This window comes from Papaver somniferum, unplaced genomic scaffold, assembly GCF_003573695.1.
Source record: "Papaver somniferum cultivar HN1 unplaced genomic scaffold, ASM357369v1 unplaced-scaffold_41, whole genome shotgun sequence".
NCBI classification, from domain to species: domain Eukaryota; kingdom Viridiplantae; phylum Streptophyta; class Magnoliopsida; order Ranunculales; family Papaveraceae; genus Papaver; species Papaver somniferum.
The window spans coordinates 2864684-2881253 of NW_020646638.1; the positions used below are offsets into that span (position 1 = coordinate 2864684).

Below are 16570 nucleotides of genomic sequence, written 5' to 3' on the forward strand. Positions count from 1 at the left end.
TAAAGCCGGACTACTAGGTAATATTCGAACAACATAGCATTGCCCTACTAAAACTTAGCCAAGAGCTATGGGGAATCACAAACACTCTTCGCGGGGAACCACACATCGCATATTACACAACATACCCATTGAATTACAAACAATATGCTTACAGAAATTAAAGACTCATCATGCTCGCAGATAAAGTAAACTTAATGATTACAAGAAGGTTACAGAGTTCCCACCTGATTTGATGACAGGCCATGCCTACCTCGAGATCCACGATCCACCGGTTCATCCGTCGAATCGATCTTTGTTACTATAGACTAACTGTTAATTACACAAGCATTTTAAGAAATTAGCCAAAAGGCTCATAACTCATTTCCATACAATTCTCATTCTCTTGTTATAGGCTAAGTGAACTATCTAATGGTTCTAAGCCCATTTATGATTCTACACATTTTCATTATCTATCTTTATCATACAAAGGTTTACTAATCCAATTAGGCTGAATCTATAGTCCATTTGATAAGTCTAATGAGTATAGGAACCAAAGGTCAATTAGTACCACAAGTGGTCCAACTCAACAAAATAAGGAAACCTAGGCCTAAGCCCAAGTCCACTAATTCGGCATTCAATAAGGCCTGGTCCAACTGGGTCAACTGACAGTCACTAACGGTCCAAGAAGTCAACCAACAGTCAACGTCTAGGGTAAAGTCAAGTCCATAGTCAAAGATCAAGTCAAAGGGTCAAACCCTGGTCAAGGTCAAATAGTCAACGCTTTGGTCACACGAGTCAACTCAACGAGTTGAATCCGTTTTTGACTGAGTTAACTCAGTCAGAAATACTAAGTCAGCTAAACAGATTGAGTCAGCTAGGCTGACTGGGATGATAAACGGGTTTGAAAATCAAGATACAAGAGTTCTTACAATTATCACTACTAAAATCAATTCCAACAGTACGACTCTAACAACAACTTCTAACTGAAAAGCACACTAACCGTAACTGAAATCTAATCCCCCTCAACTCAGACCGACACTACATCTCCAACCCAACAACACAGCACAAAAATAATCTGTTACAACTTTAACGTCCTACAAGTCCATATCTTCTCACTGAATTTCTACCTTCTCATTCACCCCACCAACTGCAGCCAAATCATGAGCTATTTCAAAATAGTTCAACTCAATACTACCAGTTCTATAAATTACAACTCTAGCTACAATAGTTACACCAACAATCGACATAGCACCAGCAACTCTAAATCGGCAATTTAGCTATAGATGCATCTCATCTCAACCAGTACGTCCACTCCTAAGAACTGCAATATCAATATAATCCTTACATCACTTCCACATCTAAACTCAACTCAACAATTTTATTATCAACACAGCAACAACTTCAATTCCAATTCCGGACAGCTACCATTTCACATCCACCAGACAACTAAGCAAGTTATGCAAGCAATTCCAGACTACTATAACCCAACACCACTAGTCCAACATTCTTCAATTACCCATTCCTTAACAGCTCCACAACCTCAGTTAAAACCATCACCAAAACTCCTTCATTGATTCTTTCTTACAAATACCTAACATTCATCTAAGATACCACCAGAAACTCAACTCCACCATCATTACAATACTTGTAATTCAAACCTACACAGCACAACCATTTCAGTACCACTATAATCATCACCTCCACATGTATCTCATTCACAATTCAATCTCTGCAGTTCATTAACCAAATGAACACTCCATAGCAGTAAATATCTTCACTAGCCTAATCACTCACAACCAACTTCATTCAAAGCTTCTGTCAAAAACATAATCATCTCAGCCTGAACAACACCCAACCATCCTCAATCACAACAGGATTAAACTCTAATCTTTCTCAAACTCCTCATAGATTCAATTGTATCACTGTTCTTTTCTTAATCTAACCACCAACATCATATAATTCTTCCCCTTGTTAACTAACAGGAAACCTAACTTCACATAAACCCTTCACCTGATTCTAATTCTTTCATCACAGACCCAAAACCCATTAATCAAACCCAATTTGCAATTCTTTTTCATCTGTAATTCTCATCTCAGAAAAACCTAATCTCCATCTTCGATTCACTGAAACCCTAACCCGAAATTAAATTCCTAAAGAAATCATAATAAACTCTAAGCAATCTTTCCTACCCTAATTAACAACAAACCCAGGAAATATAACACCAAAACAATCTCAATTTCATAAAGGAAATCAATCAAAACCGAAACCTTAAATACAATCTTCGAATTACCTTTCTCTGTGAATTCCGAGTACAATAATCAATTCAACATCGACATCCTCAAATATGCCTTGATCTCCACTCAATCTTCAAGATCTCATAATTTAATTTCATCTCTCAAAACTTCCAGAATCGCCAGAGAGAAAACGAAGAAGAATAGAAGAAGAAGAAGAAGAAGAAGAAGAAGAATAAGAAGAAGAAGAAGAAGAAGAAGAAGAAGAAAAAGAAATAAAAAGAATAAGAGAAATGATTTTTTCTTCGACACGTGGGGTGGTGATAAGGCCAACAGAAATGATTAAGACACCCAGGTAATAGATAAGGACAGCCAAGCGGTTTTGATGGAAAATGATAATTTTGCCCTTCGTACATATCTGAAGATATCTTCTTTCTCCGGTATCCGAATGACACTTTCGAGTAGTCCATTCCGCGTAACTTTTTTGAGATCTATTCGATGCTACTAATTTCGTATCTAGGTCGTTGTTAGATTAATTTCTATAAGTTAAGGTTCATCTCTAATTAATCGAGTCATCCTAATTCAAGGTCATAGTAACCCAGTCATACTACTAAGACTGCACAAACAAGTATAATATGTACATGAGTGACTTCCCCAAATAAAATAATATATATAATAATCAACCGGGGTAAAGCCGGACTACTAGGTAATAATCAACCGGGGTAAAGCCGGACTACTATCTTAAGACAATAAAATGTAATAATAAGCAACCGGGGTAAAGCCAGACTACTAGGTAATATTCGAACAACGTAGCATTGCCGTACTAAAACTTAGCCAAGAGCTATGGGGAATCACAGATACTCTTCACAGGGAAACCACACATCGCATATTATACAACATACCCATTGAATTACAAAAATATGCTTACATAAATTAAAGACTCATCATGCTCGCAGATAAAGTAAACTTAATGATTACAAGAAGGTTACATAGTTCCCACCTGATTTGATGACAGGCCATGCCTACCTCGAGATCCACGATCCACTGGTTCATCTGTTGAATCGATCATTGTTAATATAGACTAATTGTTAATTACACAAGCATTCTAAGAAATTAGCCAAAAGGCTCATACAAGGCTCATAACACATTTCCATACAATTCTCTAGTTATAGGCTAAGTGAACTATCTAATGGTTCTAAGCCCATTTATGATTCTACACATATTCATTATGTATCTTTATCATACAAAGATTTACTAATCCAATTAGGCTGAATCTATAGTCCATTTGATAAGTCTAATGAGTATCTACAACCTTGTAGAAGGAACCAAAGGTCAATTCGGACCACAAGTGGTCCAACTCAACAAAATAAGGAAACCTAAGCCTAATCCCAAGTCCACTAATTCGACATTAAACAAGGCCTGACCCAACTGGGTCAACTGACAGTCACTAACGGTCCAAGAAGTCAACTAACAGTCAACGTCTAGGGTTAAGTCAAGTCCATAGTCAAAGATCAAGTCAAAGGGTCAAACCCTAGTCAAGGTCAAATGGTCAACGCTTTGTTCACACGAGTCAACTCAACGAGTTGAATCCGCTTTAGACTGAGTTAACTCAGTCAGAAATACTAAGTCAGCTAAACAGATTGAGTCACCTAGACTGACTGGGATGACAAACAGGTTTAAAAATCAAGATACAAGAGTTCTTACAATTATCACTACTAAAATCAATTCCAACAGTACGACTCTAACAACAACTTTTAACTAAAAAGCACACTAACCTTAACTGAAATCTAATCCCCCTTAACTCAGACTGACACTACATCTCCAACCCAACAACACAACACAACAATACTCTGTTACAACTTTAACATACTACAAGTCCATATCTTCTCACTGAATTTCTACCTTCTCATTCACCCCACCAACTGCAGCCAAATCATGAGTTATTTCAAAATAGTTCAACTCAATACCACCAGTTCTATAAATTACAACTCTAGCTAGCTACAATACTTAAACCAACAATCCACATAGCACCAGCAATTCTAAATCATCAATTTAGCTATAGTTGCATCTCATCTCAACCATTACGTCCACTCCTAAGAACTGCAATATCAATATAATCATTCCATCACTTCCACATCTAAACTCAACTCAACAATTTCATTATCAACACAACAACAACTTCAATTCCAATTCCGGACAGCTACCATTTCACATCCACCAGACTACTAAGCAAGTTATGCAAGCAATTCCAAACTACTATAACCACCAACACCACTAGTCCAACATCCTTCAATTCCTCATTCCTTAACAGCTCCACAACCTCAGTTAAAACCACCACCATCACCAAAACTCCTTCATTGATTCTTTCTTACAAATACCTAATATTCATCTAAGATACCACCAGAAACTCAACTCCACCATCATTATAATACTTGTAGATCAAACCTACACAGCACAACCATTTCAGTACCATTATAATCATCACCTCCACATGTATCTCATTCACAATTCAATCTCTGCAGTTCATTAACCAAATGAACACTCCATAGCAGTAACTATCTTCACTAGCCTAATCACTCACAACCAACTTCATTCAAAGCTTCTGTCAAAAACATAATCATCTCAGCCTGAACAACACCCAGCCATCCTCAATCACAACAGGATTAAACTCTAATATTTCTCAAACTCCTCATAGATTCAATTGTATCACTATTCTTTTCTTAATCTAACCACCAACATCTTATAATTATTCCCCTTGTTAACTAACATGAAACCTAATTTCACATAAACCCTTCACCTGATTCCAATTCTTCCATCACATACCCAAAACCCATTAATCAAACCCAATTTACAATTCTTCCTCATTTGTAATTCTCATCTCAGAAAAACCTAATCTTCATCTTCAATTCACTGAAATCCTAACCCGAAATTAAATTCCTAAAGAAATCAGATTAAACTCTAAGAAATCTTTCCTACCCTAATTAACAACAAACCCAGGAAATATAACACCAAAAGAATCTCAATTTCATAAAGGAAATCAATCAAAACCGAAACCTTAAATACAATCTTCGAATTACCTTTCTCTGTGACTTCTGAGTACAATAATCAATTCAATATCGACATCCTCAAATATGCCTTGATCTCCACTCAATCTTCACGATCTCATAATTTGATTTCATCTCTCAAAACTTCCAGAATCGCAAGAGAGAAAACGAAGAAGAATAGAAGAAGAAGAAGAAGAAGAAGAAGAAGAAATAAAAAGAATAAGAGAAATGATTTTTTCTTCGACACGTGGGGTGGTGATAAGGCCAACAGAAATGATTAAGACACCCAGGTAATAGATAAGGACAGCCAAGCGGTTTTGACGGGAAATGATAATTTTGCCCTTCGTACATATCTGAAGATATCTTCTTTGTCCGGTATCCGAATGACACTTTCGAGTAGTCCATTCCGCGTAACTTTTTTGAGATCTATTCGATGCTACTAATTTCGTATTTAGGTCGTTGTTAGATTAATTTCTATAAGTTAAGGTTCATCTCTAATTAATCGAGTCATTGGCGGCTTAATCGTCTCTTGACTATCGCTGGACCAGTCAAATAGCATTGACGAGCTTGAGGGTCCTTACAGATTTTCTTGGACTTTAAACTTATTCGTCAATTACGAACAAAATAAATTTGTATCCAAATTTTTGTCTCTTCTCGCCAGTTACGAACAAAGAAGTTAAAAATAACGATCTTAATGTTAGAGGCACTAAGATACAAGATTTTCGTGAGAAAATCATCAACAATAACTATTCTCTATGCCAGTTTTGAATAACAGAACACTTAGTGCGGTATGACTTAACATAAGAATTATAACTTCTCTAACCATGTATGAACGTAGACATTAAATTTGACCACTTATTCCCTGGAGGTGACGCAATCAAGGAAGTAAGTCGATCCCTAGAGAACATCTTACGGAATCTTGTAGCAGTTTATTCAAAAAAAAATGCAATCGTGGAGTGATCAAAACTGAAATTCTCAAAATAGTTTACTCCTCTTTTGCAATAGTGAAAGCGCTTAACCTATGAGAAAATATGAGATATATATTCTAATCAGCAAAGAATGATAACAAACGAAAAAATCTCACCAAAGAATGAAGATTAGGTTAAAATTTAATTAATAAACTTTAAACATGAAAGATGATGATATTTGCAATAACTAATGTAACACATAAAAACTACTCCAAAAACTAGTGTTCCTCCTTAAATAATAAGAAGAAAAAAAATCCTACAAGGAGTGAACTAGTGAAAAGAAAAACATGTAGATATAAAATCCTTCACCAGATATCTTAAAGAAGCAAGATCTTTTGAAGTCTTCACTAGGTATGATTTCAGAAGATCAATATTCTTCTTAGCTGCAACAAGCTGATCAAACACCACTTCAAAATCTCTCATCAGGTTCTCGACCAAGCCAACAGACATTTGAACAGGTTTTGAATCTCCATGTTCGTGAGCAGCATCTTTTCGGCTATCTTTTTCACATTCCTTAACACAATTCTTAATGCTAGAAGCATCCATGTCTTCTGAAGATCAAGAGACAAAAATTGTACAACTATACTTTGAAAATTTCAAGGTATAGATATAAATGACGGGATTCTAAATTGTGTACCGCAAGTGCACGACTATATATTGGATAATATGTAAATACGGGTCTTCCATTGTGTATATTATTCTATTGTACTTTCAAGACCTAAATTGTTTGCTTGATTCCAAGTTATCTTAGCTTGAACTCTAAGCAACCCTCAATCTTGAAAATCTATAAATAGAGATACTATTTCAACTGGGACATCCAATCCTTGATACTTCGTGTCCTAGTTGATCTAGAGTCGTCCTCTATGAGCCTAGGTTTCCTCTGAGAAACATGCATAATTGGTTTTATGACTAAAAGACTTCGCTAGCTTTGGGGATTCGCGAATCCAGGTCCGACTATCTTTTACCTTGATAGTTCGTGTATCCTGATCTTATTTTTCTGTTATCGAGGTTTTCGTAATCTCTTTCAGTCAAGATAGATTGAAATCGCAAAGTTCTCTTCGTCTCAGACTTTGTGATTCATCAAGATAGATATATGATAATTGATCTTAAGTGATCTTTTGAAATTGTTCTTGAGAGGTGGTTAAGAATCTAGGATGTTCTTCAGTAGTAGTAAGTTCCAGATTTGTGAGGTTTGCTAGATTGTTTATTGCAAATGTAAATCAAACAGGCTCATCTATTAGAGTAAGATTGGTATTAAAAGTTTTCAATATGGATGAAGCAACTCTTAGGATGTAAAGGACGTCAGCTAAGCGAATCAAGTGCATAGAGCCTTACGAGGTTCAAGAGACGTAAGGAGCGCAGTTATAACTGAATCGCTTGGAGGGTTAATTTCGTATCATCTACATTCCAGTATGAAGTAGGCTAGTGTATGTAGTTGGTTAATAAAGCTCGGTGCTCAAATCTGGACGAGGTCCGAGTTTTTTTTTTGCAGTTTCCTCGTAAACAAAATTCTTGTGCGTGTGTGCTTTTTATTTTTCCGCATCTTTTGATTGTTAAAAGTACTACACACGTTCATACTCCTTTCAAAACGAAAAAGCTGGTGGTGTAATTGGTACCCCTGCGTTTTCACGTTGGACAACCATCTGTCCAAGAAACAGTTTTCATTCCGTCTAAAACTGGTGCATAACCGACCATCTTCTATTTCCTTTGTCTTGATCGAGCCACACCTGTCTTTAGGTAATACGAACACTTTATTTGGGTTATAACTTGCTTTATAACCGCTTATTTATTGTCGCTTTACCATGGCTTTCGTGTAGCAATGGTAACCAGTTGATAATCGTCACTTTTGCCAATACAAGGCTATATATCATTGCGCTCCACCGCACCAATACGGCGCCATTATTTCTCTTCGCTGCACTATAACTTTGAGTCGTGCCTTCTTGGATGCTTAACCTACAACACCTGATGCCAAAACGCTTTCCAACTGATACCAACAATGCGCCATGCATTATTTGCTCGATATGGGATATGCTTCACTAATCCGAGTAATGGGCCATAGTGGCGCATTATTATACATCACTGTTACTATAATAAAGAAGAGAGGGAATTTTCGTACGACCCATAATTTGGCGAAGATACGTCAAATTACAAAGCTACCCTTAACTTAAAATCCAGATCCCAGATTTTATTCCCGTAAATTCGAAGAAAATAAATGGAAACGAGAAAATCCGTTCCACTTTTCTATTTTATTCCCACGATCAATTTCTTTTCCCTTTCTCCTCCTCCTATTGCCTTTCTCCCGCCGAGAATCTTAATTGAGGAGAATCAATTTAATTAAACACTCCACATCGAATTTATTTGAGACAGAGAAATTGCTACATTAATTTACGATAGGTCCATCCTGAATTGGAGATTTTTTTTTTCATGTGCACTGTCCAACCTTTGGCCGAGCGTAGGACTAATGCCTAGGCCAACTCTTGGCCAATTTCATATTCTCGCACCAATCTTGAGCTCGGCTAACTCTATTTCTCGAACATGCCTAACTGCAACATAGCATGTCACATTCGTCATTTTGCACTGTCTTACCTTTGGCTATGAAACTTAATTTTATCAACCCTTGCGCTTCATGTCCGGGCCACTGACTTTCAATGTAGCGCCATGATGACGCTTCACTGCCTAGGCCGGTCAGCTACCTGGCATGGGCCATTCCCTACATGAACCTGCCTACCAACCATTATGTAGCTGGTATAACACACAAAAGTGATTCACACAAGCGTTGAAGCACCCAAAGCAGATTGTTATTCAGCACCACCATTTGTCATCTTGAAGAAAAGATGATAAACTTTAGTTTGAAACCCTTGAAAGGTAAATCAGCTGATGGATCCCTAACCGTAGATCCAACACCAGGTACAAGACCCCGATTCTCTGTCATCTGAAAGTGTACCACAAGTGAGTTGGAGGGAGTTTAATGTATTTTGAATCTTGGGGATTTAGAGGGAGTGTAAAAGAGTATTGGGAGTTTGAGAGAGTTTGGTATGTTGAGTGTAGGGAGTTTGAGAGACTCTCCCAAAATCTCTACTTTTTTGAGAGATTTGGAGTGAGGCAAAAATACACTATAAACTCCCTAGAACTCCCCAAAAAAAACAAACTCCCTATCATTCTAATTTTTACCACTAACAGGGAGTTTAAGAGTTTCTTTCAAACTCCCCACGACTAACGGGGTTTTTTAGGGAGTTGGGGAGACTCTTCTAAACTCTCCCACGACTGGGGATTTTAAGAGACTCCCTCTAACTCCCTCACGACTAACGGGAAAAAACACAACTACATCCAACTCCCCCAACTCCCTTGAGGACTAACACCCTGGTAGCAGCTATGGCAGCCAACTAGCCAGAGAAGATAATCATCACTGCAATTCCATGGTCACGAGTAAAGACTATCTCAAGATTCAGGTGTGTATGCAAAACCCTAGCTCCTCAAAACCCTTAACTTTATTAGACTACACTTCGCTGTATCATCTCCAAATATTAGAATTTAGGCATTTTATGACAATTTGCTCTTCCTAGAAGTGAGCTCGTTTCAGTTTCCCGTGTATTTAGTCAAGAATGCAAGGAAATAGTCCAATCAATGAGATGAGAATTATCAGTATCATGAAACCTCATATATATGGATTCCTTCACGAGTTCGATATCAATGGTAACAAGTTAGTTAGAATTGTGGACCATCATTGCATATGGCTCTGAAGTTAACATTGATACAAAAACAAGTCAATTTTAGAGATCGATTCAGCATTGCCCTTAACACAGTTTTTTTTTTTTTACTGTAAACAACTCGGTATGCTCGTCAATGGAGCTCTACATTGGACTGCATGAGGTTGAAGATTATCCATCAACTCCATTTAATTGTTTCATTTCTGGGTACTGGAGATGAGATGTTCAAAGTAATGCTGGAACCAGAACATTTCCTTTTAAGTTCGGGGGTCTTAGGGGGTTGCCTGTGCAGAATTGCTTGGTTTTACGAGGTTAGAGATGTAGGGTGATGAGGGATTATGGAGTAAGGGAATCTTGGACCAACAAACATGGTCCTCCATATCCTCAGGGCGCCTGATACATTTGTTCCTTAACGGTCTGATTCGTTTGAATCCGAAAGTACTACTAGTTTGACCCAAAAGCTGAAGATGGTATAATGGAAGCTCCGAGTAGGGTTGAATGTAGAACCATATGTAAGGTATCCTTGTTTCACTAAACTTGGGTACTTAATACAGATGTAGAACTAACAGAGGCATCTAAAGAACAAAAGAAGAAAAGCACTAAAGACGTTTCTAAATACTAAAGTTGTTGACTGGAGGTAAATTTTAGATTCTGCATTTAATGATATATGATTCTGCATTTTTATGGTATATGATTTTGCATTATGGCATGCATCAATTCTGCATAATTACCTTACTAGGCAGAAGACACCTATTGGTTTCCCTTGAAATAATATGGCATGGAATTAATTGATGTTTCTATACCATTCTTAACCAATATAGCGTCATATTTTGATGACTATGTAATTTCTATCCAAGTGTATGTCTAAATTCATCTGTACAGGCAATCAGTGTGAGTTATATGCGTCCAGTTGTGTGGTTTGTTTGAAGCTACTTGTTCCTGTTTTTCGTTAAATCCTGCAGTTAACTTCGTTAGTAGTTGGTTATGAATTGAAAGAATCTAAGATTAAATCCCGAGCAGAACAATTATAAATACATGCCTTTAGAGTACCTGAAGACAAAATTTCGGCGAGAAGTCACTGAATTTCAAAGATCAAAATTTCCGACTCCACCGGGTAGACAATTAGTGTTATTTCAGCTTTAAAGAAAATAATGTTAGAGATTTACACGTTGAGAAGCCATCTACATTAGCCATAATAACTAGTGGACCCTAAGGATGGTTAAGCCGGACTAAACCCATCATTTTAGTTGGTGCATGGAGAACATATTCGCTGCGTCTAGGTTATGATATTTAGGACAGTTTCCATATACCAAAGCCATGCATCTGGTGCCACCCATACAAGTAATGAGGGAAAGATAGACATCAATTTATTTGCCAGTTTGTGCATTTATGAAATAGGTCTAGAGCATTCCCTGGATTCAAGGAATAGAAACCTTATATTCTCTACATTTCTTACCGGTTCTTATCTTTTTTCATGCCAAACCCTACTACAACTCTTTCTGTTTCTTATTCTAGAAAAAGTTGTAGCAGCCATGTCAAGCTTACCAGTAGACATCATGACCAACATTCTCTCAAGGTTAGAAGTGAAGTGCATCTTAAGGTACAGGTGTGTTTGCAAACCATGGGATAAGTTGCTCAGAACCCCTCAATTTGTTAAAATGCACCTTAGTCGTGCCATTGAAAATGAGGATGTCAGTTTCATTGTAAGATCAAATGCTGAACATATGTACTCTACGGATTATCAGAAAAAGTCTTTATTTACATTTTCAGATGATGATGTTGTAGAAATTGACTTTCCCTTTAAATCTATAAGTCATTTTCGTTATGCAGTTGTTGAGGATTCTTGTGATGGCTTGCTTTTCTTAGAGATTTGTTCTGGTGATTCTCTTTTCAATGGGCTTTGGAACCCATCGACTAGGGAATACAAGACACTGCCGATGGAGACAGTGGAGTTCTCATGTCCTTTATCATCTGAGATACCAATCCTCCATTCAATCACATATGGATTTGTTTATGATTCCAACATTGAGGATTATAAGGTGGTCAAAGTCATGGACCTTGGTCCTCATGGTTCTGAAATTAGTGTCTATACTCTGACATCAAATTCATGGAGGTGGGTTCAACACATGCCTTATGGGTTTTTTGTTGGACGACGACCTGGTGTGTTTGTTAATGGAGCTCTGCATTGGATAGCAACTCATGTTAATGAGTTACGGAGATCTGAATCTATTCTGTCTTTTAATATCAGGGATGAGGGAATCCAAGAAGTGTTAAAACCACAAGACGTAAATGTATCCAATGTCACATTGGGTTTGTTGGGGGAATACCTTTGCTTAGTTTCCCAACATCCTATGGCTCGTAGTGATGTATGGGTGCTGAAAGATCACGGGGTGACTAATTCTTGGACGAAACTTTTCAGCGTAAACCAACAGACAGCTATTGATGGATGCGGTATTTTGAATCCAATATTTGCTTTTAAGAGCGGTGAGATTCTTATCGAGAATATGAATGATTTTAATCTGTTTGTTTATGACCCAGAGCATGGAAGTGTCATAATTCCAAAGGTTCGTGGTACTCCAATGTGCTCATATTATACAACAATCAATGTGAGGAGCCTAGTTTCACTTGATTCAGGTACTTATGTGGGTCAAGAAGAACCAGGAGAAACAACATGACAGAAGAACGTTTTTCTGGATATGTTATAATTTTTTCTTTAAGGAGTATCTCATACCATATGGTGCTTACATTAGTTCTTGTTCTCTCTCAGGATTTTTTTTGTTGGTCTAGATTCTAATAGGATGCATTTTTGCAAAATTTTATCTGTCATTTTCATATTTCGGTCCAATCTTAATTTGAGAGCTGTTTTATTTGCTTTAGAAATAGTCTGCTGTGTTCCTTTCTGTGTGCGACTGTGCGTGCACTTTTTCATGTTCTGAATTAGGTACTTTAATAACTGGGTATATGATAACAATGCAGATTCATTAAGTTTTAATTGATGGGGATTTTTTCTTTCGCCTATTAGGTGTTGGATACTTGGATATGCTTTACAAGTTGAAACAGGCTGTTGTAATTCAAACCTATCTCATCTACCACATACTTATATAGATATTTATTTGTTTTTAGCGGCTAGTATGTGAATGGTGGCCGTACAGTTAATCCTTGCAGCAACTCTTTGTTATAATTTGACGAGCAAGATCCAACTTTAATGACACTTTGAGAATTCTGTTATGTTTGCAACATTGACAACACTTTTCTTCTGTTCATTGCTGCTATTGGTCTCACTATTTAACATGTAAGTTTTCAAATTTGGCTCAAATTTCTTCTGTTCATTTGAGTAAATGTAGTTAGTTTGTTGAATCGTGCACTATGATTCCCTGATAGGGAAACTCGTAATCAGGTATCGTACTTGATTTGCCTTTTGAGTCTATATCTGAAGATTATTAGCCCTACACAGCGGTCATATTGGTTCGTTGGGCCTTCCCTACCTGTGTCCAGAGAGGGAAACGATTGGAGAACCAGAAAGAAAAATTGCAAGCATCAGGTTGTAATCAGAAGTCTAGAATTCGTAAAGTAATTGTTGATCAGTGGCAAATGGGTCATGGGTTAGATGTCTATAATAAAAGATGTTATCTGCAGCTTTAATCAAATGACATAGGATAGTGAAAGGAAAAATTTGTCTTAATCGCTAAAAAACAAAAAAAAAAACTCTTAAATCTCTAAAAAGATTTCCAACTGGAACATGATTCCCAAGAAACAGAAATGTGGAACTATATAAGCAAATTCAGAATCAGAACTCATATTCAATAACAATTCATCCACACTTACTGGGTGAAAACTAAGGCAGCACTTTAGTTCGGGTTTCTTAGTTATTCATGGTCTGTAAATGTAGATGAGATTACACAGTGGAGAAAAATAAGGTAAACAGTGGAATTTCAACCTTCCATTACAAACTTATTAATATAAATTTTTTGATGTTTCGGGTGCCTAGTAGTTGAAGATAAACAAACGTGGAAGTGTAATTAAATAGTAATACATTGCTGATCTACTAAAACAAGAGTATACTACCGCTACTTCTAGTAACTTCTATAGAACAACAAAAAATCATCATGTATCGAAGAATACAGTAGGCGTCAGGAATGAAGAGTCCACTCTGATTAGTTCTCCATCGTGCTTGTGACCTTGACACCACTTTGTTCCTGCTCATCGCCCACTGATGCTGCTTTCTCCTCGATCGTCTGCATAACTGCCTCAGGTTCCTTTTTTAACTCTGTCTCAAACTCTTTTGCAGCCTAAAACAACAGTCGACATTCAAAAATATTAATAGACCAAATATCTTGCAGGTCAAATGGCCTGAGCTGTCAGCCTGTCACAAAATATTTCTATGATTTTTTATTACCAGTAGAAAGAGTACAGGAGCTATAACATGGATAAACATGTACAATTTCAATTTGGCGCAGGAAGAGGAATAAAACAAACAAGTTTCCTATGCATCTTGATTGGGCTTAAAAGACAACTTCGCCAGAACCTATACGGTAGAGTCAATTCTGGTATCTGACTCAAAATTATGAGATACGATGATCATACAAGATTCAAGAACCACAAACAAACATTTTTTGGAGGACCCAGTTGGTTAATGAATGCAGAACACTGAGGGAAACTACCATATCCAAGTAGAGCTGTGTACAGAAGCAACGCCTACTAAATAGTTGCCTACAAGATAACCAACCACATAACCCAACTCACAGAAGGTTGGGCCGATTACTGTATAAGAAAACATGTCTAGGAAAGAAGCCGGATATCCTAAATGCTCTTCATAGTAAAACTCAGATGACTTATTCAGGAACTGTTGTCAAACCAATAATACATCCCCCCTATGTGCTTCAAAAATCAACCACTTGTGGCACAGGCATTGTTCACGGAAAAGGCATAAGAAGTCACAAAAACTACAATAGGAGAATGTAACTATAACTCTAACAGTATAGTAGCACTTTTATAGCAGCAATACAGTATTCTTGTTTTAAATCATTCTTGAAGTAACTAACAAGCCAACCATCTTTTGAATGGGGTGTAACTGATGAGTGAAATGCATTCCCAGTAGAGTTCTAAGGATTCCACGGTACAATTTTGGTAGGAAAGCAAACGCTATGGCAGTGCTTGGGCCATGAAAATTTTAAGCAACAATGATGTAAAAAATGCCTTCAAATTGTGAGTCATGTTGGAATCTCGATAGTAATTTAAATTACACTATTAAATAGAAGGTTAGAAGGCAGTGAAATCTCACACTAATCAACAGCAACGTAACTTTTGCAGCTATCTGACCTTCTTACTACTGTATTAATATATTAAATTTGAAATCCAAGCATTCCTCATAAAGTTTTGGGGGACATCATATCCTAGTAATTTTCACGAATCTATTTGAGTTTGGCCATTTTCATGGTATATCCTGCCAAATAAATAACAATTACTATAGATATCAAGTAGACATTAATAACAGAATCTATCAATTCTACAAAAACATAAATGTGAGATACAAAACCATGGCCTTCACAATGCTGAAATGACTAACATCTGAGTTACAGCAAAAGTTAGTTGCCTAAAAGTGAACAGCCACACACTCCAACCTAAAGTCAAAGATAGTCAAAGGTCGAGAAACAGTATCTAGAACTTCCGCTGCTCAATTATCATGCAATACTACCAAAATCAAAATTTTCATTCATTCAACAGAACCAATCAAAACCCCTATACTGAATATATTGAAACTTAAAAATTCATAAAAATGGATGAAATTAACTAACCTGTTGAAAGCTCTTAAAAGTTTGTCCAAAACTCCTACCAATCTCAGGCAATTTCTTAGGCCCAAAGAGTAAAGTAGCAACACCAGCGATAACAACAATTTCTGGTACACCAAGACCAAACATAGATTTACAATTGAATCCTTTGCTACTTCTGTTTAGAATCAAGCAATAATTCTTCTTATTCATGAAATTACTTCTTCCACCATTATTGAAAACCAGTGATTTAGAAGATGATAGTATTGAAGAAGACGATGAAGTGACTGGAATTGATTTAAGTGAGAGAGTGGTTGAGATCTCCATTGCTGCTCAGCTTCTCTCTCAGAATTCTGAATGCAGGGATGAAGTGATGAGTTTTTCTTCCTATTTTATTATTATACTCAACCACTCCCTTATTTGTTGTGGATATTGTACATAGACCCCTATAGTGTTGACTTAAATCGAACATTGACCGTCAAGGGTAAACGATTTTTATACTTCCTTCATCATTTTTTTGTTTTGTAAGTGTAATTTCGTCTTTTGATATTCTACAATTCACAAGGATGGTGCTAATTTTGTTTTCGAAATTATCAGCCAGGGCTTGACTAACATGCGCCCATGTGTGCGGTCGGGCAGGTATGCAATTAAGTGGTCACGTGTTCGTTATAGAAGCGAACCGTCAACTCCTCTATCCGTGCAAAACGTGCGCGGAAACGAAACATTTTGTGGTTTTTTTTGTTTTTACTCATGTCAACAAAAAAAAATAGAATAAAAAAGCGAAATTGTACAGGGACTAGGCTATATTAGCCTAGTTTAATTGGGGGTTATAACTTCCAATTGGGGGCCATGGAATTTTGTTTGTCCCCCAAA

General features: G+C 36.9%; 2 protein-coding genes across 2 annotated transcripts; one reads left to right on the forward strand and one right to left on the reverse strand.

Moving 5' to 3' along the window:
* Window positions 1–11461: 11461 nt before the first annotated feature.
* On the forward strand, window positions 11462–12879 carry LOC113342447 (F-box protein CPR1-like). The gene is made up of 2 exons (XM_026586998.1): window positions 11462–12042; window positions 12178–12879. Exons 1-2 carry the CDS (start codon window positions 11462–11464, stop codon window positions 12602–12604), a joined length of 1008 nt encoding a protein of 335 aa, XP_026442783.1. The 3' UTR covers window positions 12605–12879.
* A 953-nt stretch (window positions 12880–13832) lies between these two features.
* On the reverse strand, window positions 13833–16054 carry LOC113342392 (sec-independent protein translocase protein TATA, chloroplastic-like). Its single transcript, XM_026586954.1, has 2 exons — window positions 15725–16054; window positions 13833–14218 (listed from the first exon to the last, which is right to left on the reverse strand). Exons 1-2 carry the CDS (start codon window positions 16022–16024, stop codon window positions 14084–14086), a joined length of 435 nt encoding a protein of 144 aa, XP_026442739.1. The 5' UTR covers window positions 16025–16054; the 3' UTR covers window positions 13833–14083.
* Between the last annotated feature and the right edge of the window lie 516 nt (window positions 16055–16570).